The sequence below is a fragment of the Marmota marmota genome, unplaced genomic scaffold (assembly GCF_001458135.2).
Source record: "Marmota marmota marmota unplaced genomic scaffold, marMar, whole genome shotgun sequence".
Taxonomy (NCBI): domain Eukaryota; kingdom Metazoa; phylum Chordata; class Mammalia; order Rodentia; family Sciuridae; genus Marmota; species Marmota marmota.
In genome coordinates, this window is record NW_025999869.1 from 71,184 (window position 1) to 94,747 (window position 23,564).

General features: G+C 47.3%; 1 protein-coding gene and 2 long non-coding RNA genes across 4 annotated transcripts in view; 1 reads left to right on the forward strand and 2 right to left on the reverse strand.

The window, feature by feature from the left end:
- LOC107148010 (butyrophilin subfamily 1 member A1-like) overlaps nt 1-16,044 on the forward strand; it is a 59,029-nt gene extending 42,985 nt beyond the window's left edge. Inside the window, exons 2-11 of one of the 2 annotated variants that reach the window (XM_015492591.2) lie at nt 2,117-2,398; nt 4,479-4,595; nt 5,784-5,804; nt 7,961-7,981; nt 9,258-9,278; nt 11,000-11,020; nt 13,946-13,966; nt 14,051-14,077; nt 14,170-14,196; nt 15,269-16,044. In XM_015492591.2, the coding sequence (XP_015348077.2) occupies nt 2,117-2,398; nt 4,479-4,595; nt 5,784-5,804; nt 7,961-7,981; nt 9,258-9,278; nt 11,000-11,020; nt 13,946-13,966; nt 14,051-14,077; nt 14,170-14,196; nt 15,269-15,798 (1,088 nt within the window). In that variant the 3' untranslated portion in view covers nt 15,799-16,044. The remainder of the gene's footprint in view (nt 1-2,116; nt 2,399-4,478; nt 4,596-5,783; nt 5,805-7,960; nt 7,982-9,257; nt 9,279-10,999; nt 11,021-13,945; nt 13,967-14,050; nt 14,078-14,169; nt 14,197-15,268) is intronic. The other variant, XM_048814956.1, reaches the window with a different exon arrangement.
- Nucleotides 8,609-14,066, reverse strand: LOC125620325. The gene is made up of 2 exons (XR_007351926.1): nt 13,931-14,066; nt 8,609-12,985 (listed from the first exon to the last, which is right to left on the reverse strand). It is a non-coding gene; the product is annotated as an uncharacterized LOC125620325 (long non-coding RNA).
- Nucleotides 16,045-19,215: 3,171 nt separating the features above from the next.
- On the reverse strand, nt 19,216-23,239 carry LOC107148150. The gene is made up of 3 exons (XR_001504237.2): nt 22,315-23,239; nt 19,592-19,737; nt 19,216-19,386 (listed from the first exon to the last, which is right to left on the reverse strand). It is a non-coding gene; the product is annotated as an uncharacterized LOC107148150 (long non-coding RNA).
- Nucleotides 23,240-23,564: the final 325 nt, after the last annotated feature.

A 23,564-nucleotide genomic window follows, 5' to 3' on the forward strand; every position in this document is an offset into this window, starting at 1 on the left:
CCTCCTCTTCCTCCTCCTCCTCCTCCTCCTTCTTCTTCTTCTTCTTCTTTTCTCTCTCTCTCTCTCTCTCTCTCTCTCTCTCCTTTCCTTTCTTCTCTCTCTCTTTTTTCTTTCCTTTCTTCTAGGGATTGAACCCAGGCTCTCAATCATGCTGGGCACCAGGGCACATTTTCTGTCACTGAGCTCCATCCCAGCCATGATATTTCCGAGGAGTCCCAGAAGCACATCTTAGTCTAAGATATCACTCTAGTTTCTAAAATCCAGAAGGAGATGGAAGGAGACAGGAAAGATCAGATGCACCGACCATCAGGAATTGCTCTTCCCCAGTCCAACATGGTTGTTTCCATCTTCCTGTGACACTCTTGTCTGCTTGGATCCCTGCACTGAGCTCGTGTCAGATCCCAGCTCTGCCCAGACACTGCGCCCACAGCACTGCCAGTTCTGCCAGGGTGAGCAGGTGTGGAGGGGTCCAGGCTTCAGGCTCACACTGAGTTTGAACAGCTTTGCCCCTGCTCTTGTCATGGGACCTTGTGACAATCTCAGGCAATAAGTTTCTCCATTGCTATCCTCACAATTGGCCTTCAGAGAGGACTACCCAGTCTGTCACAGGGAGCCCAAGAGGAGGAGATCTCTTCCTGCAGTGTGCCTTGACAGGCCATGTCCTTGCCCTATATTCAGTGACAGTTTTGGACAGGCCATGAGCACCCCTGAACTCACGCTTGCACAGTGAAAGGTGGGTACTTATTGATTCTTCCCAAATTAAAGAAGACTAGGAGAAAGAATTACTGACCAGTTGAAAACAGATTTTTCTGCTAAATTTTCTCCTAACTTGACACCTTTATGCACATATATCCTGAAAACATTTCCAGGGTGAAGACATCCAAACTCAAGGTGTCATCCTCCTGTAATCCAACAGAGAGGCCTGTGCCTTCCAACTTCCAGACACTTCCTGCACTGTGACCACGCCATTCTAAGATCTGCTTCCATCTCGCCATGCCATCTTGGCTCTGTGCGAATGTCCCACCTTTCCAATACGACCTATGTAGACTCATTTTTAGGAATTACATCTAAAACGACACTATTTCCACTCACAGCAACCTTCACAGGCACTGGGTTTAGGACTTGAACATATCCTCTGAGGAACATGATTCAGCCCACAAAAGTGATTGTTTAATACCAGTAAATTTGCTTTAGTTTTTGTTAGACACTGTGATGGTTTGGATAAGTTAGTGTTAGTACACACTAAGCTGCAAAACACTATGCACAAGTGACAGCTGCTTGTCATCCCAAATCTTGGGAGGAGGGACAAAGGCAAGAGGAGTGTGTCTCACTGTGTGTGTCCACCTCCGTTTACTCCTGATCCTCAGCCTTCCCCCAGTGCAGCCTTCATCTTCACATTGGGAGATGAGTCACTGCTGCTCTTGCACCCCTGTCCTTGAAGAGAGAGAGAGTGAGGGAAGGATGAGCCAGTTCCTATGGCAACGTGATGACCAAGACACACAGATGATGCCCAGGGACAGCACTCTGGCCAGCCTCTAGGACACTCCCAACAGCAAGGGCACTGAGGCAGGCAGCCCCCCTCTGAGCAGGTATATCCATTGATGCAGTTCAGAGGGGGAAGCTGCTAATCAGGGGGGTGCATAGACATCTTTCAAGGTTCCTTTGCCACAGTGGCTAGTGTCTGCCATATTGGCCCAAGGCCATACGAAGTTCCATCTGAGGTAGTTGTATAGGAGAAGGGTGATAGAAATTATGTGGACAACTTGCAACTGACATCTGAAGCCACCAGCTCATGTGTGTCCACTGGCTGCAAATGGACTAATGGGTTTTACTAACTACATGTAGTTCTCAAAGGGGAACAAGGGAAAGAAACACAGCAGGAAGGGACCTGGTAGGAACTGAAGTACTCTAGTAAAGGCCAAATTGCGGTCTTAATCTGTTCCTCCTCCAAACCCTTTGTGTGACTTTACCCCATTGTCACAAAAACAAAACACACAAACAAAACACAGAGTTGAGGTTCACAGAGGTTAACGAGCAATCGAAGTTTCACTGGTCCATGTGAAACAGCTGGACATTTCTGGAACAGTGTGCTCTCTCTGCCTCCTTCCCTCTCCAGGCACGGGCATGGCTCCTCGTGTTCACGTGGAACCTGACACAGCCTGGGGCATCAGGCTGACCTGCACATCCACGGGGTGGTACCCCGAGCCCCAGGTGCAGTGGAAGGGCAGGCAGGGACTGCACTTCACACAAGACTATGAGACAGTGAGAATGGAAGAGCCTGGCACATTTCAGGTGCAGGCATCCATCACAGTGGACGAGAGGTCAACAGGAAACTTGTCCTGTGTTGTAAGGAACCCACTCCTCGGCGAGCAGAAGGAAGCACATGTGTCTCTGGCAGGTGAGTTCCCTCCACAGTCCTCGCTGTCCTTGCAGCTGATCAGGTGTGACGAGCAAAGACCTGGGCAGTCACCTGGGCCAGGTTCTGGTCCATTCCTCTGTGACTTCCATGTGAGGAGTCTTAGTGAAAACATATCTCATCCTCAGCTCCCATTTATTGGCAAAGAAATGATTTTACTTATGAAAATGAATTTACAGATATGCAAAAGCCTTCAAAGCCCATGCAACATGGGAGAGAATCTCCCAGATTCTCCTCAAGATGTTCTTTAACTCTTGCCCAGGAGAAAATCATTCAGAACACTTTAACGTTTTGTTCTGCCACCGACCAATTAATGTGAATCCTGGCAGTGCCACCCACCATCTCTGGGATCTTGGACGGGTACTGACCTTCCCTGCCAGTTCCCAAAGGAGAAATAGGGCTCCTGATGGTGTGCGCGCCATGAGAAGGCTGAGGAGTGACTGATGGAACTCACCTGGGCAGTACAGAGCCAGAGTGGGCATTCCACAAGAGTTGGTCCCGACTACTCTCCTGCGGCTCTCTGTCCCTCTGCCCAGTCAGGGCATGACAGTGACTCAGGTCCACAGGCTCTTCCTCTCGTCTGCCTTCTCATGACCTCCATTTCAACTCTGCACTTCCTTCCTTTCTCTGTCCTGCCCCGACCACAGGGTACCCCACACTCCTGTCCTCTGGGAGCCTTCACCAAGCTTCCCCACTGGTCCTTCAAGTCCCAGCACAGGGACCTGTCCTCCAGGAATCCACTCCAGCCCCTGTGCATTGCAGTCCCCCTGTTGACTCTTACACCATGGTGGACTGCATCCCACTGGCTGAGGTAGTGTGGCACCCAGGAGGACTTGTGTCTTAATTCTCCTGTCCCCATCACTTGCCAAGGGCTCAGCTCAGGTGTGGCACTGCCTGTTCACTGATGAAGGCTCCTAAGAATCCCATCAACTAAAATGCCCTTTCTCGGGTGCTTCAGTTCAAGCACCCACATTTGTTTGACATAATGGAAGAAAATTCCAGGTTCAAAAGGAGAATGTGACAAAAGCATATATCAGAGCAGTAGAGTTGTACTTTCTGGTTTTTTTTTTTTAATTGCAATTTCAGTAAAGCAAAATTAAAGAAGGAAAAATTAACCAAGTCTCCCAGTTAGAATTTCATAGTGAAGAAAGCAGCTGAGGCAGCTCACTGTGAGCGGGAAGTGAGAGAGGCAAACTCACCAACGCTCAGGTCATCATACTAGAGCTCTCTTCAAAAAAAATGGAAGATGAAAATTAAAAAAGTGTCTTCAGATAATAGTAAAAATGCTTCTATATGGAACTTAAAATCATTGATAATAACTAAAAGTCATTGATTGATTAGATCGAAAGCATCTTATTGACATGAGTTCAATTCCTGAGTGAGGAGGTCTTCGGGACCACTTTTCAGGGAAGGTTATTGCACAGACAGGTGTGGATGGCCCGGCCAGGGCTGCTTATTTAAAGGACCAGTGGTCATTCCTCTCAGAAGGATTCCTGGGCATGTAAGGGTTTTGTCTCTGGGACTTGGTCCATGCGACCTATTGGATTTACCCTCTGAAAGGATCAAACTTCCTCATTTGCCCTCAGAGGAGCTCCCCCTACCCCTCAGCAACATGTTGTTGGGCTCACTCATGTGCATACATGTGTGAAAACAACCAGGTAAAGAAGACTTGGCCACATCAGGGCTTGCGAGGAAGGAGAAAGGAGATCCACATGGAAGGAGAAAACTGTGTTCTATTAGTAACATTTTATTATAAAATAATTACATGTCACAAATATAACCGTAAGCACTATTAAATCTAGATGATACCCTGTGTTGATTTATCATAACATGTTGGACATGTCTCAACATCTTCATAATCCCTTACATGACCTCTGGTCTCTGCCCCATGCTGTGAAGGAGGAACACCTTCAGGATTCCTGATTCCCTGGAGTGGAGCAGAGGGCAGGGGTGCTCAGAGTCTCTGAGCTCCTCCTGTCTGGAGAAGGCTCCTGGAGAGTCACCCCACAGCCAGGTCCCCTGCTGTCCAGCTGGACTCCAGTCTGATGATTGTGTGTTTCAGGTGCCTTGTTTCCCAAGGACTGGTCCTGGACGATGGGGCTGTGTGTGTTCCTGGTCCTCCTGGAAGTCAGCCTGGTGGTCACCTGTGCTCTGCTGATGCGGGCCAGAAGAGCCAAAAGTAACAGGGAAGTGCGTGGGGAGGGGTGGCTCAGGTTCCTGGGAAGCAGAGGGCACTAGTCACCACAAGTCAGGAGTGGACTGTGGGTCCCCTGCATCACTGAGAACTGGCAGGAAACGCCGTAAAAAGGAAGAGTTAGTCCATCATCACCTTATCGCCTCGCATAGTTACCAGAACATGAAGTTTGGGGGTCAAGATCAGCTCTTTCATAAAAACAGCATATATGCTTAGAACTTTTGTGGTCTGCCCTTAAATTGGTAGATTTGGAGACCAGTTTATTTATTGAGGTATTCATTAGTGTGCCCAGGGATGATGAAATGCTCTGTGCATGTCCTGGGATGGAAACCCTGGCTTATCACAGTCATATACCCTCCTGAAATGGCAATGGGAGGGCCCTACTGCTGCTTTCTGTGTGTCCTGGGGACTCATGGAAGACTGCGGTTGACAATGAGCACCAAGACTACCAGTGACCACTGTCACCCAGGGCCTGGCCTGCCTGAGGCACCACCCCTCTCCAGGGTAGCTTCTCTCCAAGCAGAGCCACTCACTAGGGTCACGTGTTCTGCTGCCTCTAACTTCTGAGTGTTTCTTGGGAGTTACTTGGAGCACAGCTGAAGCCAGACATTCCCAGCGGCTCCTGGAGGGTTGGTCTGTGATTCTGTCCAGTCCTTTTCTCAGTTGGCTGGATTAGTGTTTGCGAGTCCTGCCTGTTGAGGGTGACTCCCCTGCCAGCAGGACTTAGGAAGGGCCAGGGGGCTAATCCAAGGGAGCAAAGCCAGGGAGGGAAGAGGCGCCCTCCTGAGAAGTTGCTTGCTGCTGACTGGTGTGGGGGGGGGGGTTGTCAGCATCCCAGACGCCCCAGAACTACCAGGCAGCCTCCTCTGCCCATGGGTCACAGGAAACTTTGTGAAAACAGGGCTTTTTGTCTGTTTGTTTGTTGTTTATATGGGAACTTTCCTTGTGTCAAGGCATATTTGGGTTTCTGGCTGTTAGGAAACAGCAAAAATGGGAATATACAAAGCCAAGACTGGAAGTGCATAGAACAACAGAAAAAATGGACTAATCATTTAGAATATTTGTCCAATTAATATAATATAAATTAGCCAATCTAATATAATCACACGCCACCCACTCAGAAGATTCAGTGCAAACAAGTCTCACTGATGGGTCTGTTTGTGTCTGTTGCAGGTTTGCTCAAGGAGCAGCACGGTGAGTGGGTCCAGCTGCTAGGCAGAGAGCCTTGTGCTCCATGTAGGGACAGGGCCACAGTGCAGGGCACCCTGCAGGGACCCTCAGGAGGCTGAGTGCCTGGAGAGGCTGCTTGGGTCTTGATCATGCATCTGAGGATTAATATTCAGTGGGAGATGGTGGAAGAGGGTCCTATGCCTTCAAGGTGTCCCCAGGCTACTGCAGTATAGGTGACTCACAACCACCCCCACACATCCAACAAGCCACATTGGGCTCCCTCAGGATGCAGCGCTGCTCACGCTGTTGGAGGGGCTTGGAGGGGGGGGGTCCCTGCCTCTGACCTCTGAATCACAGTGTGGACTTACAGTTTGGAAGAATTGGCCTCCTATTTCTCTGCCAGTGACCCTGACTTAAAGCTCTTGGCTCTCACATGTCAAGTAGGTAATTTTCAGTTCATTTTGATCACAGTCTACACTGCTGTGGGGAAATGAACCACAGAAGTTTTGGACATTTAATCTTTTAATATCTACTTTGGGGTTTGAAAGTGAACTCCAGCAACAATATGAGAAGTCATTCATGTGTTTTCCCTCATGCAAAGATTGATAATAATATAAAAGATCAGGCAATTTTGAAGGAGAGAGGAAAGGAAAAGATTCTGAGTCTCTTTTTTTTTCTTTTTTATTGGTGCATCACAGTGATACACAATAATGGGGATTGTTGTTACTTTTTCATACATGCACAGAGTTTCTCTTGTTTAACTAGTAGATGCCACTCTTCCTGAATGTTGTTGGATCATTATCTCCACAATATACCAAATTTTGATTACACAGAGAAGTATGTGTAATCAAAGTGCCAAATGCTGCAGTAAACTCATAAAAATACAGGAAAGGAACATGGTGCATCATTTAAAATTCAGAACACAGCCAGGTGTGGTGGCACATGCCTGTAATCCCAGTGACTGGGGAGGCTGAGGCAGTTTTGCAGTTTTGAGGCCAGCCTCAGCAACTTAGAGAGACACTAAGCAATTTAGTGAGTCCCTGTCTCGAAATAAAAAATAAAGAATGCTGGAGAAATGGCTCAATGATGAAGCATCCCTGAGTTCAATCCTCAGTACCAAAAAATGAAAACTAAAAATAAGATTTGGAGCTGAGCCTTGGCCACCACCCAGAGCTCCACTAAAGCTGGCCTGTAGTGTGTTGCTCTGCTCCTGGGCCTGTGGCCGCCTTCCCAGCAACAGGGAGGAGAGCAGGTGCAGATGCTCGGGCAGCGCCTCCCTCTTCCTGGCCTTTGCAGGTTTCTTTCTGGCCCAGCTGGACCCTCAACCTTGTGGGGCTGGTGTTTGTGTTGTCATCAGGCTGATCCATGAAAAGCATTCAGGGACGACTCTGCAAAGCCTAGGGTTTCTTCTTGCAGCAGTCGGGGAAGGCTGGTCTCCTTAGACCCCTGCCTCAGCCTGTGAGCCCTGGCCCTGTCCATGTCTCCACTGCGCACACCCTGCAGAGAGCCAGGCTGAACTCTGCTCCACGCTGAGCTCTGCACAATAACCAAATGGGACTTACTTAGACTTAGACCAGGTGGAGTGGTACTGCTGCCGTGGGCTAGTCCAGCTGCTCTGGAGTCACTGGTAACCACCAGGCTCAGCCCACAACAGATCCCTGCCTCCTGACGTGTTCCTCAGACTCCCGAAGTAGTCACCTTACCAGCAGAAAAGAATGCTTCAGGCCCACAGACTGGGAGGGGTCAGTCCACACTTGGGCAGCTGCCTTTGTGTTGGCCTGTGGCAAAGCAGCACCTCATGGCAAGACTGCCCACCTGGTGGCCATGTGACGGAGGAGGGGAGGGGCCTGTCCCATATTCCCCATTGGGGCACACCCCGGGGGGCCTGAGGACCTCACTGGGCCCACCTCTTAAGGACCCACCACCACACTCCACATTGCGCCAGGCTGGCAACAAAGGCTCTACACGTGGGCTTTAGGGACACTGGGATCAATCCCAGCACCTATCTCCCGGGCGGGCCCTCATCCCCATCTAAGACGACTGGCTAGTTCTTTACTGAGACACCTTGGAAGATATTAGGCAGAAAAGCTTCCTGAGGAATTTCTCCTGACTGATTTTGAAAGTTGTGCGTTTATTTTTGCATATTATTTATCAGTTTTTGTTTTGTTTTTGTTTTATAGAGTTGTTGAAAAAACAAAGAGGTGAGTGGTGTTTGCTTTCATTTTGGCGAAAAATGTCATAGAAAAATATATTTGATCTACTAAAAAATATATTCATGATTGATTTCCATAGAATAAATTATCAATATTCTAAACTAGTCTTTATATAATTACTTATCAGCAAAAATTCATATTTGGTAGTATAATCATTTATACACTGTACAAACTTTTTCCATTTTAAATTAGTTACAGTGAGACACATTTGTTCTAACTTTTATCAGGTTTGAAAATATGTTTTTATTTTCAAAGTTCTTATTAATTTTAATATGTTTTTTGTTTTATTGGTTTATTTTCATGAATAAATGATAATTGTGTATACTTATGAGTTTTTGTTCTACCATTTCTTCTGTTTATAAACTAACTCCAGAATTTGATTAATTTTCACACTTCTTTTCTTCTAACTCTTCATTGCTATTAATCATAACTGGTGTTGTATTATATGACAAGCTGTCAACCCACATACACAGACAGCATTTGACTTCTCCAGGGGTCTCTCGTTTCTTGGCAGAACATGTTGACTTGTACTAAGAACATGTCTTGTACTAAGACACTTGTACTAAGACATGCATAACGTTGACAGTTTCTCTGTATTCAGGGACTTTTTTTTCTTTGCACTCGCCTTTGTTTTACTTGGGTTTTGATGTCTCTCAACCTTGTTCTTCCAGGGGGTGTTTGTCTAGTGAGCCAGTGCCCTCCAGGACTTTGCACTTGCTACTTGTCCTCTTTCCCAGGAGATGCCCTTTTGTGGTCATTTCCAAGTGCACTCTGCTCCCCCATGATGCTGGCACTTTCTAGCTAAGGGAGGGGTCTGAGTGTCCTCCAGGCCCTGAGCTGTGTGGACACTGGACTTCCACTGCATGCAGCTCTGCACCTGTGGAAGGTGGGACCCCTCTCCTCTTCCTGTGAGTCCCAGTGATCACCCTGCTTAGGGTGCCTGGTGCACAGCCCTCAGCAGAAGGAAGAGTGGCCTTCTCTGCAGCATGTGCTGTGTTTGCTTTTATTTGCTCTTTATTTTTCAGAACACCAAGGAGAATACCAAGGAGACTTGAGCTCTTTTAAATTTCTTGGTCCAGGGCTAACCTGTCTTACAACATCTGAACTTAACAGAACTTCAGGGTTCATGATCATTCCTTTATGTTCACTGATCTCCTATTGACCTGCGCTTCATGCCACTGGCTGGGGTAGATTATCTGAGAATAGGAACCTAGGACCCTTTCTAACATAGCATTGTTTTTGTGTGTTTTGTTGCTTTGTACAGAGAAAACAGAAGACGAGAATGGTAAGTGACAGCTCCATTTAACTCATAAATTGTGGAATATTAGAATATACCACACTTGATGTTCTTTTATTATAGCAAGAAAGCCTTATGTGCAGACACACCAAATGACCTAAAATAGTATTTTAAGACAACCACAATATCTTTCTTCCATATTTCAAAAAATACATATAAGTATGTGTAGGATGATGAAAGTTGTTAGGTATAGACGGAGAAAGGGGGATAGCACATGAACTGAAGCAAGGTGTGGCGGAGCCCATGACAGGTGCAGACCAGAAGTGGCCAAGGGATCCTGCTGCAGAGACCCAGGGCAGGCTGTGAGGAGGACAGGTGAGCCTGGTGAGCTCACTGCAGAGACCTTGGGCAGCCTGTGAGGAGGACAGGTGAGCCTGGTGATCTCACTGCAGAGGCCCAGGACAGGCTGTCAGGAGGACAGGTGAGCCAGGTGATCTGATTGCAGAGACCCAGGGCTGGCTGTGAGGAGGACAGGTGAGCTAGGTGACCTGCTGGCCAGGTGATCTCACTGCAGAGACCCAGGACAGGCTGTGAGAAATACTGTTGAGCCAGGTGATCTGGCTGCAGAGACCCAGGGAAGGGTGTGAGGAGGACAGGTGAGCCAGGTGATCTGATTGTAGAGACCGAGGGCAGGCTCTAAGGAGGGTAGTGGTTGGAAACAGCACCTGCTGGCCACGTGTAAAGGTGCTCAAGGAATGGAATTTTGAACATTGGCTTTGAAAATGAGCAAATCATTAACGTTCTCACGTGCAAGTGTTATCACAAGTAGATATTGAATACTAAACATATTTTTTCTTGTTGGTAGAGAACAAGTTAGATGTTGAACAGCTACAATCTTAAAGAAAAAAGAAGGAACCCAATTAGGGACATGCTTTCATCTAAATAAATAGCTCTAGAGAGTCAAGAAATAATAATGTAGCTTTGGTGTTTCATCTTCAAAATCTCAATACATTCATTTTTATTATTTTTAGAAATCTAATAGTTTGGTATTTAGTAATGAAAACAGTTCCAGTACAAGGGAGAATTTCTGTGTGAGCCGAGTTTTCTTTTTTTAACTTCAACTCCTTATTCATTCACTCACTCTTTCATTTACTCTCACTCAGAGCGAGAGAAGTAAGTGATAGTTTGGCTCTTGTTTTCTTTTTAGATGAATAATAGGATCAGAATATACTTTAAATTATGTCTCCATATCTAATAAGTTCCAAGACTGTGCAGATGCTTAGCCTCCCGGGGTACAGTTTCCACCTGTCACGTGGCTGTAATAATGTCAGCTGTGACCTAGGGTCATTCTCAGTGTTGGACTGTGCCTCAAAACACCTCCACAGAGTTCCAGACACTGTGGTTGCTATGGCCAGCCTCAGTGGTGTGGTGCTGAGCTGGGAGAAGAGGTTCTTGTCCTGGGCAGTATCTGGACCCTGGGAACCAAAATGAACCTACTGAGTTTCCTGTGAAAAGAGCAGAGCCGCCCCGTTCAGACTGTCATGAGACCACAAGGCACCATCAGCCTGGTGGCCTCTTCCCACCTTCCTGCTCTAGGTACACCGACCCAGCCAGAACCTGAAATAGTCATAAAATATTATATTTGGCTACCACAAATGTCATATGACCAAAGCCTTAACTTATCATGTAGACTAATAAAAGCATCATTTGATATTAAAGTTACAGTATCAGTATTGTCTGCCAATTCTCTTTTCTTATTTTATTTTCAGCTAAATTAGAAGAAGAATGTGGTAAGTCTTATTCGGCATTTTATGTCTCACTGGCTCATTGTGTTTAGGAAGGTACCTCCACAGGTAAGCCATGAACGTGACAATCTCACATTTACCCAGGAAATTGGCTGATCTGATGAACCCAGATGAACTGTGCTTCTGCCCTCAGTGGCCGATTCACAGTTCTGGGGACATCACAGTTTCAGGGAAGAGTAGCTCCAGGCGCAGCATCCCTTCACTAGAGCCCCTGGGGCAAGACATTTTCCCTTCAGTCGATGCCCTGACCAAACAGAGAGCTGGCCTCTCCCTAGGTACCCACCCCATGGACATAAGAGGGAAGAGGCTACCCACAAGGTCCCCATCCCATTGAGGAAGGAGGCTGCCCACCAGTTCCCACCCTACGGATGGCAGATACTGCCCACCAGGCCACCACCCCATGGAGGGAGGAGGCTGTCCACCCGGCTTGTGCCATGCTCAGCTTTCCCAGAGCTGTGCTTGCCGTGTCCTCCAGCCCTTGAGGGCACTTCTGCATTACAAAGAGCACAGGACATTCCTGAGGGCTCACACACAGTGTTTCGCATCTTGGACTTGAGGAGAAATTAAGATTAAATGATCTTGGCCTGGATGTTTTCCCAGCACACCTCACTCTGGCTGCAAAGTCCTGTTCAGGTTTTTCTCTTTTTTACTAAGAGAAGGTATCTGTCAAATGAAGTTCATCACATGTGCCTAAGCCCCATGTCCCCCTGGTGCAACATACGCCTCAGGCCCCCAGTCCAGAAACAACTCCACATCCATTTACATTTCCAGTCTGTCTGCTCAACTGATCTGAGCAGAAATGAATTAATATCTGGTTTAAATAAGGAAAATATTTTAATGGATTTTGCCAACAATGCAAAGAACCAGATCTTCTGCTATCACAAAACAAGAAACCTGACCACTAAAGAAGCAAAGCATTTAACTTTAGTGCTTAACTGTAGTTGGACCACAGAACAGCTGGGTTGTAGCTCCGTGGTACAGCTCTTGCCTGATATGCACAAGGCCCTGGCTTTGATCCCCAGCACTGAAAAACAGAAAGATAAAAAAAATCAAGCAAAGATATTGCTAAAGAAGTAGTAGAAGGGATGAGTCAGGAGAGGTAGACAGCACTCAGGGCATGAAATCCTCACATTTTTCCCCTGGATGGTGAACAAAAGGAAGAATTCTGAATAAAGAGAGACTGAATCTGCTGAAATCACAGGAATTCCATTTCCACCACTGGGGTGATGATCATGGAAAATACATAACAATTTTGGGGAGAGTGTGGAGACAGGGTGCTCCCCCCACTGCCGGTTTGGCCATTGTGAAGACACCATGGAGATTCCAATAGGTGAGAGGGGGTCTAGTGTGTGACTATGCTGTCCCTCCTCTGTGTCTGTACCCTAAGGAGTACAGACCTCCTAAGTACCCACCTCCTAAGGCTATCCCATGATTCAAAACAGCCAGGATATGGTGACTGTTTGGGTGTCCATTAGCAGAGGATGTGACCATTCCCCGTGTGCTGGCACATATGCACAGTGAAATATTCAGCCTTGAAAGAGGAGAATCTGATGCTCATGATCCAGGTGGACCGCAGTACCGGGGGACTTTAGGCTGAATGGAGTAGACAGAAGGAAAGTGCTGCCTGGTCTCATTTCTATGTGGAATCTAAAGCAGAGACATCAACTACACAGATAGAGAACCAAACAGGTTTTGAGGAGCAGGGAGAAGAGAGGAGCGGGGGGATGTTTGTAAAAGGAAAAAGAAGCAGGTGAGCAGAGCCCACACGTCTAGAGATGTGGCCTGCAGTGAGGGAGCTCCGGCTGGTAAAATCAAACTGCTAGCAATGTTCACCAAACGGCTTGATTTCAGCTGTTGCTCTCACAAGTGACTGCGATATGTCTGCTGATTTGCTTCACCACAGCAACTCTTTAATTGTCTATATGTATTTCATAGCATCACATTGTAAACCTAAAATACAGAAAATGGAACTTTTTAGAAAAATCAAAATGCAGACTCTTGGGTATATAATACACTGTCACAAGCAAGAGAGGACATCAGAAGACCAGAGGAGTATCCTCCACAGAGATGAGGGAGACTGGCAGGAGGTGAGGTGTTGGGAGGGGATGCCAGCCTCTGAGACCCAGGACCAGGCAGGCCAGGAGGCCCCAGGCAACCAAGTGAGGGCCAGGGAGGCCAGGAGAGGAGCCGCTGGGTCTCCCTCCTGCTGCACAACCAGATGTTGTGTCCACAGAGATGGTGAAGAGATCCCTCATGGAGTGCAATTCATTAATCTCTGGATACATTTACACCCACACATTTTAACGTGGTTGTGTCAGGGTGATGGCTACCTCATGGGATTGTCTTAACTTTCTGTCTAATTTTTTGATGAAATAAGCACTTGTTGCTTTAGCAATACTACACTGTATTTATAATTAATCAAGAAGTAAAACCTGTGCAGAAGTGCTGGAGAGGCCGCCTCTGTTCCCCCGGGCACCCGCCTCTGGCATGAAGTTACAGCTGGCACCTTGCAGGTCAGTTTCCCTGTACCTGGACACATGGTCACCCTCATCCCAGTGACCCTAGTACAGGAAATCGCTCTCAATCTAATGCAGAGACTCAGGAAAACATGCTGGTTGGGCAGGAAACTTTTGGAATCAACTCAGGAATCCATGACTAGAAACAGAACCAAGGCAGCTGTCACTGAAGGCTGATAAGAGGAGGCCTCACTACGTAGGCTTCAGGAGCAGGTGGTGAGGTGGGGTGCAGCCAGAGACCCCGCACATGGTGGGCTTTCAGTCTTTGGGCCTCACACTCCAGAGCTCTCACCTGATGTCCACCAACATCCTCCAAGACCCAGAGAGCCATGACCTAGGATTAAACATCTGGGAATTTCAGAAATTCATACTTTTTTACCTCTTTCTTTTTTAGGTAGAGTCAAAAAAGAACTCGGTAAGTTGTGTTTCTCTGGTGGGTTGAATTCAGAACGAGCCGGCATCCCTCATGACATTGACCTTGCTCTGTTATTTCTTGCAGCACATAGAAAACGCCTTGCGGAAGCTGGTAAGTAAGACCAGTGACCTCACTGCTGACCTGCTGTACCCCCACCCTGCCCAGTGGCTCAACTAACTGTGCATGTCTCTATCTCATTTTAGAACTAAAGAAGATTCAAAGATTTGCAGGTAAATATGATGGGGGAAAAAATGTGTGGCCAGGATGACTTTTGCCTTGCCATCTAACCTCTCTGAATTACCTCAGAAGATAAAAAGATTTTGCTCAAATAATCCATAAGACACATTTCAACTCTCAAATAACTTGATTCTGGAAATATGAACTTGATGGTAAGTAACCAAATTACTGTCTGGGAAAGATCAATTTAGGAAACTGCCTTAAACGAATGCACCAGGTGTGCCCAGCAGAGCTGTGGTGGGACCTCCTCATTCTAAATCTGGGCAAGAAAAAGTCCTCACTGTCCTGATCCCACCCACACCACCACCGCGGATCCTCCAGAGCCAGAGATGATTGATGCAGTGGGGATTTGGTCGCTGTCCCCTCTGCTCTCAAAGCCTCCGCCTGTCACGTCCACACCCCCTCTGCCACATCCTCATGTGCCATTTCCTCCTGTCTGCAAACAAACACACGCAGGAGATTCACCCACGATCTCTCCTGACGCAACACCTTGGTGCCTCCTGTCACATTTCCTTTCCTTTACAGTAACACTTCCCCGAATAGTTGTGAATACACGCTCTCTCCATTTTCCACTCTCTGATTTCTCTCCCTCTTATCCAGAAAAAGGCCAAGATCCCGAGCATGATCTCTCTTCCAGAGGCAAGGGCCAGTGTCCTGCTCTTTGGGCTTTCTCCTGGCATTGTCCCTCTGAAACATCCCTATTCTCCTGCTTTGCTTTGCCTACACCCCTGCCAGGCATAATAGTCCTGGGGCAGACATGGCAGAGGCACTCTGAGGTTGCTTAAGACCAGTCCCAAGGTGAGAGCAGTGTCCATTCTCAGCCCTGCCCTTGCACCTGAGGGTAACCCTGCAAATCCCTTTCAGGTTGGGGTCTCTGGAGATGTCATCTCCCAGGAGGAGATTTGGGGATGGAAGACACCACGGGCAAGTGTGTACTGCTGGGGTCTGTGTTGTCTCTTTGGATCTCTAAAGGACCCTCCGAGGCCATGCGCTTGGCCCTTTCACACAGGCACACTGCTCTCTGAGTTGCCTGACAGTTAATGGGTACACTTTCTTCCCCTACAGCAGACATAACACTGGATGCAGCCACCGCTCACCCTTACCTGGCCGTGACAGATGATGGGAAATGTGTGACATATGTGCCCGAGAGGCAGGACGTTCCCGACAACCCTGAGCGATTTGACACACTGGTGGGCGTGCTGGGTCGGAACCGCTTCTCTGGCGGAGATCACTACTGGGAGGTGGGAGTGGCAGGCAAAAGCATGTGGGCCGTCGGGCTGTGCTTGGAGTCCGTCAGGCGGAAGGGCCAGTATACCAAGGCCTGTCCTGAAACCGGCTTCTGGATTCTTCGCCTGCAGAACGGCGAGTGCTCAGCTTTTGCCACACCCCGCACAGTGGTTACCCGAGAACCCCTCTCACGGCTGGGGGTTTTTCTGGAGTACGAAAAAGGGTTGATCTCTTTCTACAATGTCACCGAGTTTGTCATTCTCTTCACCTTCAAGAGCAACTTCAAAAGCGAGCCACTGAGGCCTTATTTCTACCCTGGGACTGTCAGTGCCGAAAAGACAAACGGCCTTAGCATCCTGAAGGTGTGAGCGGTTACCTGCAGGTCCCCACAGCACAACTGCACCAGGCCACAGCGGCCAGCCACAGGGACCACGGTGGTGCACAGGCATGCCCCTCCTGGACTCTGAAGAGCAGGGTGCTGGTGGTGTCCTGCATGCTCACTCTCAGCTTTGTGGGAGACTAGGGGCAATCTTCATTGATCCTCTCGGTCCCCAGGCCCTCCTGAGCCCCTTTCCTGTGATTTCTTTGGGCTTTAATAAATAACAAGTTCTCCACTTCTTCCTGGATTTGAGTTTGAAGTTCTGAAAATAGTTGGCAGATTCCTTAGCAGAATCAGTGCTGTGCACTTCTCATCACACAACACACAGACTGGCAGGGGTTTCTCTGTCACTGAGGATAAACTGTGGACTTTTCAACACCACATGTTAATGACTTTGATTGCCATCACCACACCAGAATCAGTATCTTGAACATGACATCACATTTAATGTTACCGAGTAAAACCGAGTACTGTCAACAACAGACTAACCCATTTGCAGGTGGCCTGCGGTGCTGTAGGTGGTCTCCCCTGTGGGGCTGTAGGTGGTCTCCCTGTTTGCGAATGTCCTATGGTGCTGTAGGTGGTCTCCCCTGCGATGCTGTCGGTGATCTCCCTATTTGCAGGTGGACTGTTGCGCTGTAGGTGGTCTCCCCATTTGCAGGTCTCCCCATTTGTGAATGTCCTGTGGTGCTGTAGGTGGTCTCCCCTGCGTTGCTGTAGGTGGTCTCCCTATTTGCAGGTGGACTGTGGCGCTGTAGGTGGTCTCCCCATTTGCAGGCTGCCTGTGGTTCTGTCGGTGGTATCCCCTCAGATCCTCTGTCACATGGCTCTGAACTGTGCGTCCCAAATGCAGCCGATGCCCCTCTGCCTGGTCCATGCTGTGAAGCATGTGTCACCGCACATACACAGCACTGCACAGTCTGGCTGATTAAAGGTAAAGAACATGAGGCTGTAAAGGAAACTAAACTCACATCTCTGGTACAGTGGCTTTGGCAAAATGCCATTTCTTTACAACTGTGATCAGCAGTGTCACTCTGAGAGACATCCTCTACAGGACTGAGTGTACAGGTGTCTAGTGTCTTGCACATGAGTGTTTATAGGAACTTTATAAAGAATAATGAAAAACGGAAATCAACCTAAGTGTGGTTTATGAGAACACAACTTCAAGGAGAAAAATGCATACATAGACCATGTGTGTTTATATAGTGGATGGTGTTGGACAGCTAAAAAGAACCATTGACACGAAAATATGAATGAGGGTCCAACATGTGCTCAGCAAAAGAAAGTGGACACTAAAGAGTGCATACTGTTGACCTCTCTGTAAATTCTTGAGGAGGAAAAGCAGGTCTGTGGTAAAGAAATCAGGTGATGTGCAAGGCACTGACTTTGATTCTCAGCACCACATATAAGTAAATAAATGTCCATCAAAAACTAATAAAATATTTTTTAAAAGCTTGAAAAAAAAAGAAATCAGGTGACCACCTACTGTTGAGGGGGGTTGCTAAGTGGACACCCTGAAGTAGGGAAATGTTCAGTTGTCTCTGGGGGAGGTCTCAAGGACCTATTGGTGGGATGAAATCACTCTGTGCACCTCTTTCACCGGCTCCTGCTGCCTGGCTGCCTTCCTCCAGGGCAGCTCCCGGGCTTCTGCCTTCCTTCTGCATTATTCCCTTGCATGGATGTCCCCTGCTGGATGACAGGCTGTGGCTTAGAGACTGCAGGAGAGAAGAAGTACACAGCATCCAAGGCCTGTCCCAGACCTCGTCCTGGCTTCGTGAGGACCTGTAGGTGGTCCTGCGCAGAGGACTAGAAGGACGGTAGCAGAGGCCTCCTGCTGGGCACAGAGATGTGACCCTCTAAAGTGGATATTCCACTCCAAACAACCCCATGAGACTCAGCCAGTCCCCAGCCACACTCCTCAACTCTGAGCCACAGAAAGTTGGCAGAAAGTGTGGGTGGTTTTTGAAGTTTGGTGATAATTGTGATGCAGCATTGATCAAATAATACCAGATTCATGTCCATCCTACGTGAATGGTATGAGCTCACAGCAGATCTAGGAGCTCCCCTTAGTAGATGTGCTCATTGCCCTGTTGAGGCGAGCATTCTGAAATGTGTTTCATGCATTCTAGTCTTTAAACTATGAGTGAATAGATGATAGGAACAAGGAGAGACTCAGGCTTCTCACAGTGAGAAAGAGCGGCTGCTTGTGTGTACAGCAGGAAGGGGCTGCGCTGCCCACAACCCACAGCTCTGCGAAGAGAGCCAGGCAGGGTGCAAAGGCCACACATGCACACACACAGTGCTCCCGCCTTGCACTGGGATTTTGTCCCAACAGCCGTCACAGACTAACACATGGTAAGTGCAAGGTGCTCTGGATGCACAGCCGTCTGAGCCCCCCTGCTCAGCAGCAGAAAGCACCGTGGGGCGTGGGGGGCTCGCCTGCCTGGTCCTGGGCTGACGGAGGGGCGGCTCACCCCCTGCCTAGCGCTGGGAGAGGGCATGGATCACATATTTCTCGCCCAGAAAGAACCAAAACTCAAATATAAACTACAGACCAGTGGGCCTAAGTATAAACACACGCACGCATGTGTGTGTGTGTGTGTGTGTGTGTTATAGTGCACGGGCCTATCGTCTGATCAGAAGGTCTGGAAGCACAGACAGCTGGATGCAATGCTTGCTCTCGGTCACCAGGTCTGGATTTCTAAATGTATTTCTCCACTAGAGGAAACAGGAGTCTTTGGAGGAGAGGAAGCATCTGGGAGGGAGAGGTCAAGCTTAACATAAGCCTGCCCGCTTTCTGCCCCAAAAAATCAAGCTGGCAGGGTATGACAGGGACATGGCTAAAGGACCCGCTGGACAGGCCTCTGTCTTTACCCACTCACACTGAAAGAAAAGTGACCACAACACTCGGAGCAACCAAAAGATCTTTATTGCAGCAGTGCAACAAAGAGAAAAGAAAGAAGGAAAGAAGGAGAGAGAGAGAGAGAGAGAGAGAAGAGAAGAGAAGAGAAGAGGAGAGGAGAGGAGAGGAGAGGAGAGGAGAGGAGAGGAGAGATGAAGAGGGAGAGAGCAAGAGCAAGAGAGAGACAGAGAGCGCGCGCAAGAAAGACAGAGCAAGAGAGAGAGAGAGAGCAAGAGAGAGGGGGGCCTGGCAGGAGGGAGTTTTTATAGCCCAAATCTAATGGGGCCTCTGGGTCTGCAAGCTACCTTGTTGGCCCAAGAGGGGGTTAAGTGTTCAGCCTTGAGTGGGGTTGAATGTTGAGACTTAAGGCAAACAGGTGATAAAGGACCAGATAGAGGGGGGTTTGAGTGCGTGGGCTATCTTGCAGCCAACATCTGTTCAGCCTGACCTGCAGACAGCACAGTTCAGCCTGCTCTGCATCCAACACACACTACCCTAGTAACATGGCTCAGACTGGATGATTTATTTAGACATATAAGTGTATTTCTCACAGTTCAGGAGGCAGGAAGTCCAAGGAGCCCACAGGCTGGGTATCTGGTAAGGGCCTGGTCTCTGCTCTCTGGTGGTGCCTTGTGTCTGTGTCTTCCAGACTGTAAGAACACTGTGTGCTCATATCTAAAGAGGGGGCAAAGGTCGTTTAGAAGGAGGGGGCCCAAGGTCCTGTTTATCCCATTGCCAGTCACTCACCAAAGCCCCACCCTTGAAATGGACACAGTGTGTATTAAATTCTAACATGTGTGCTCATGGGGATGAAACTGTCCAAACCACAGTATTCCACCCCTGAGCCCCAAAATGGACATCCTTCTCACATGCAAAATACCTCATCTCTTTCCAATGGTCTCCCAAGGTCAACGTGTCCCAACACCAACTTCAAGTCCAAAATCTCCTTTAAATGTCATCTGAATGGCAGATGCGTAAGGCTCAAGATGTGGTTCATCCTGGGCAGACTCCTCTGCAGCAGTGACCCTGTGGGAGGGAGAGGGCTGCAGGCTCACCCAGCGCAGAAGTGGGGACAGCACAAGGCACACAGAGTTAGAGGCAGAAATCAACAGGTCAGAGGTGGGATCTGGAGGCTAGACTTAGTTGGGAAACTTCTGGACACACTTTTTGGGCTCTGGGTCCCCCATGCCAAAGGCAAGAAAAAACAAAATTGTAAGATACTAAATTCCAATCACAAAAACAAGAAAAACAGTAAAGTCGAAAATAGAAGCAAAGAGCAAGAGCAAGAAATAGAGACACTGCTAACTACTGTAGACATTGCCAACTATGCCCACAGTCACCTCAAACATCAATGTTCTGATTACATCAATTAAGAGACAAAAATGCCCAGATGACCATCAACAGATGAATAGATAAAGAAATGTCATTTATATACACACTGGAGTTCTACTCAGCCCTGAAGAAGAATGAAACCATGGTATTTGCTGGTACATGGAACTGGAGACATCAACCTATGTAAAATAAGGGAGACTTGGAATGTCAAGGGTCAGATGTTGTCCCTCATTCATGGAAGCCAGAGAAAAGTAAGGGGTTGAAAGGGGTGTCCCATGAAAATAGAAGAGATCAGTGAGTAGAGGAAGGGGACTGAGGCAGAAGGGCCCATGGGAAAAGGGAGGAACAGGGCCATGAAATCCAACAACCTGTCCTAAAAAAATATACACCACAGTGCATTCACCTTCATATAAAACACAGAAGTAAGTAAAAGGAAGACCAAGGGAGTAGAGGAAGGAAATAGGAAAGGGAGGAGGGGAGGGAAAAGGAAGTACTGGGGACTGAGTTGGGGCAAATTATATTCCATGCTTGAATATTTATGTCAAAATAAATCCTAATGTTAAGTGTAACTATAATGCATGGCTAATAAAATAAAAGAAAAAAAAATGCAGCCCAGAAAGAGGCTATCCAAATGGTGGCAAGAAAGACAGACAACAGAAAACTCTAAAACAACAAAATAAACATACACACACAAAAAAAAGAAAGAAAGAAAGAAAGAAAGAAAAAGAAAGAAAAGATCCACACAAAAATTGTCAGAATGGATCAGAAAGCAAGATCTAAGTGTATGTTGGGAAGAAGTCCATTTACAATGTAAATCTCATGCAGCTCAAATCAAAGGGTGGAGAAAGACTCGTGATGCTGACACCAATCAGAAGCATCAACACCTATGTTGGTTTCAGACATAGCAGACCTCAAAGCGAGGCAAGATGGAAGGGGCCAGAAGAGCCATGCATAGTGACCAGAGGCTCCGCTCTCCAAGACACAGAAAAAGCTGACAGAGTGCAAGGAAAAGTCGATACCCCCACAATTATAGTTGGAAACTTTACCACCCCTCTATAGAAAGACCTGTTAATTTTGAAAATTTTGTGGATTTCCCTCTTACCAGGAATAGAACCCAGGGGTGCTTAACCACTGAGCCACACCCTCAGCCCTTTTTTATGTTTTACTTTGAGACAGGGTCTCACTAAGTTTCTTAGGGTCAGACTAAGCTGCTGAAGCTGGCTTTGAACTCGTGATCCTCTTGCCAGAGCCTCATGTGATGCTGGGACTACACCCACCATTGCTCCCCACTTATCATCGATTTCTAACTTTATCAGGTTGTACTAGTAGAAGATACTTTGTGTATTTAATATCTTTTAAAATCAATGGACACTCAATTTGTGGTCTAACATACACTCTGTCCCAGGAATTATCCCAAGCACACTTGAAAAGAATGAAAATTGTGTCTAATAACTCGTTCATTTCCTGTGCTGCCCAAGTCCACTGCTTCTCAACTTTTCTGCTGTGAAGCTATCCTGTCCATTATTGAGATGAGATGCTGAAGTCTGCAGCTATTATTGTAGAACCTTTTGTTCCTTCCATCGTTTTGGTCTTCTTTGTTTTATATATTTTGGTGGTCTGTGTTATGGGGTGCCTAAATGTCTATGACTCTTATGCATTCTTGCTTTATGGAAACCTGTGTTAATATGCAGTTTCGTTGTTGATGTTGTTGTCGTTGTTGTTGTTGTTTGTGACTGGTTCTGAATGATTGGCCTGGCACTAGGGGTTCTTTGGTCCTTACCTTTTACTGGGTTTCACTGCAAGGGCCTGGTACTGAGTATTGAGTCTAAGGTGTGGACAGAATTTCATTGTTCTCCCCCAGGTGAGAAGCCTCTGTGCCCTGAGGTTATGGAGCTGGGGAAGGGGGCTCATTGCCACCACTTGCAATGCATTTTTTCATTGTGCTCTACTAAAAGCAGGCATTATGGTCTCTTGCCTGATTTTCTAAGCTCTTGTACTAATAGTTGGGTGCATGAAAACTGTTCATCTTAGTGGTCTATGGGGAGAAGTAGCTGAAGGATCTCACTCTGTCATCATTTAGTTATTTATTCTCAAAGTAAATGTATTAGATCTATGTTATCAGCAACATTTTACAGATAAGAATATTGGAAAGAAACCAGTCTCCACATGGAAGCTACACCTGAGATTGTGAGTCAGGTTATGACCTCATAGTCCATTTGCCTGGGAGGTAAAGAGTCAAAGGCCCCATGCACCTTCCCCACACAGACTTACCATGGCTCTTATTCCACTCCAGTTCAAAGTGCTTCTGTGTGGACTTTGCCCTTGGGAATGTTTGTTCTTGATGCCCAGGTCAATGCACCTGTTTGGCAGAACCTGCAGATCAACTTCCTCATAGCTGAGCATGGCCACCTGGGGTGTGTGCACCCACACTACCCTTACCATTAATCATTGCCAGGAATGTTGTCAGCACTCCTGAGGACACAAGTGGCTCCGGGCAAATTCCACTGAAAACCTTTATGAGGAAATGTAGTTTCCCTGCTATTTCCTCCCACTCTATTTCCAGGTGCCTCAGAGAAATCTTGTAGAGACAGAGAGGGTTCACTCAAGTGAGATCAGCTCCCCTGAAAAAATAACTGTACACACCAGCATCAGCTCCCCAATCCACTGTCGGCAGGGATTGGTTTTTGCAAAGTAATCTTTGAATCACAGCAGCAAATGTGTTATAAAAAGCTGAAGCTCAAGGTGAAAATTTCACAAAGACTTGCTGAAATGAATGGAATTAGGATTTCTGGTTTCTGTTATTTCACTTTGAAAGGCAAACACACTCTGATTAAGGCACCAATAGCTTATTATAGAAAAGAACTGGGTGGGTTTTCGCCACAGTCAGAATGTCACTACAATGAAGCAAATTGTTCCAGTATTAGCATCCCCTTATTTCTTTAAGTAGATGAGTAATTGAAACTGATGCTGAAGAATGCTTTTGAGAGTTGTGAGAGGTTTAAAGTCTCAGTGCTCATGTTATTTATGGAATCTCTACAGAACCTTAAACCATATCCAAATAACAACATAGGGACTGTAAATGTCATAAAACAATTAGAAGGATATTGGCCCTTAAATGGAACCTTGAACCTAATGCTGATGACCAGATGACCAGGCCTGAGGGCTGGGGATATAGCTCAGTTGATAGAATGCTTGCCTCACATCACATGCACAAGGCCCTGGGTTCAATCCCCAGCAACCAACACACACACACACACACACACACACACACACACAAAACACAGGCCTGCTAGTGACCCCAAAATAGAAAATAGTGGGTAACCAGTAACTGAGGTGTGACAGAGGCCTCCCAAGGCAGTTTGCAAGTTGACCTCTACAGGAGGAATGCCCTTCAGGGAGCTGTGGCTCACGGGAGGGTGTTCTGGAACTCTGAGTAACTGGAGTGGAGATAGACAGGCATGCTCCAGCACACCCTCCCTGGCTCCTGTGTACCGAGTGCCTTCCAAGTGAGAAACATTGGG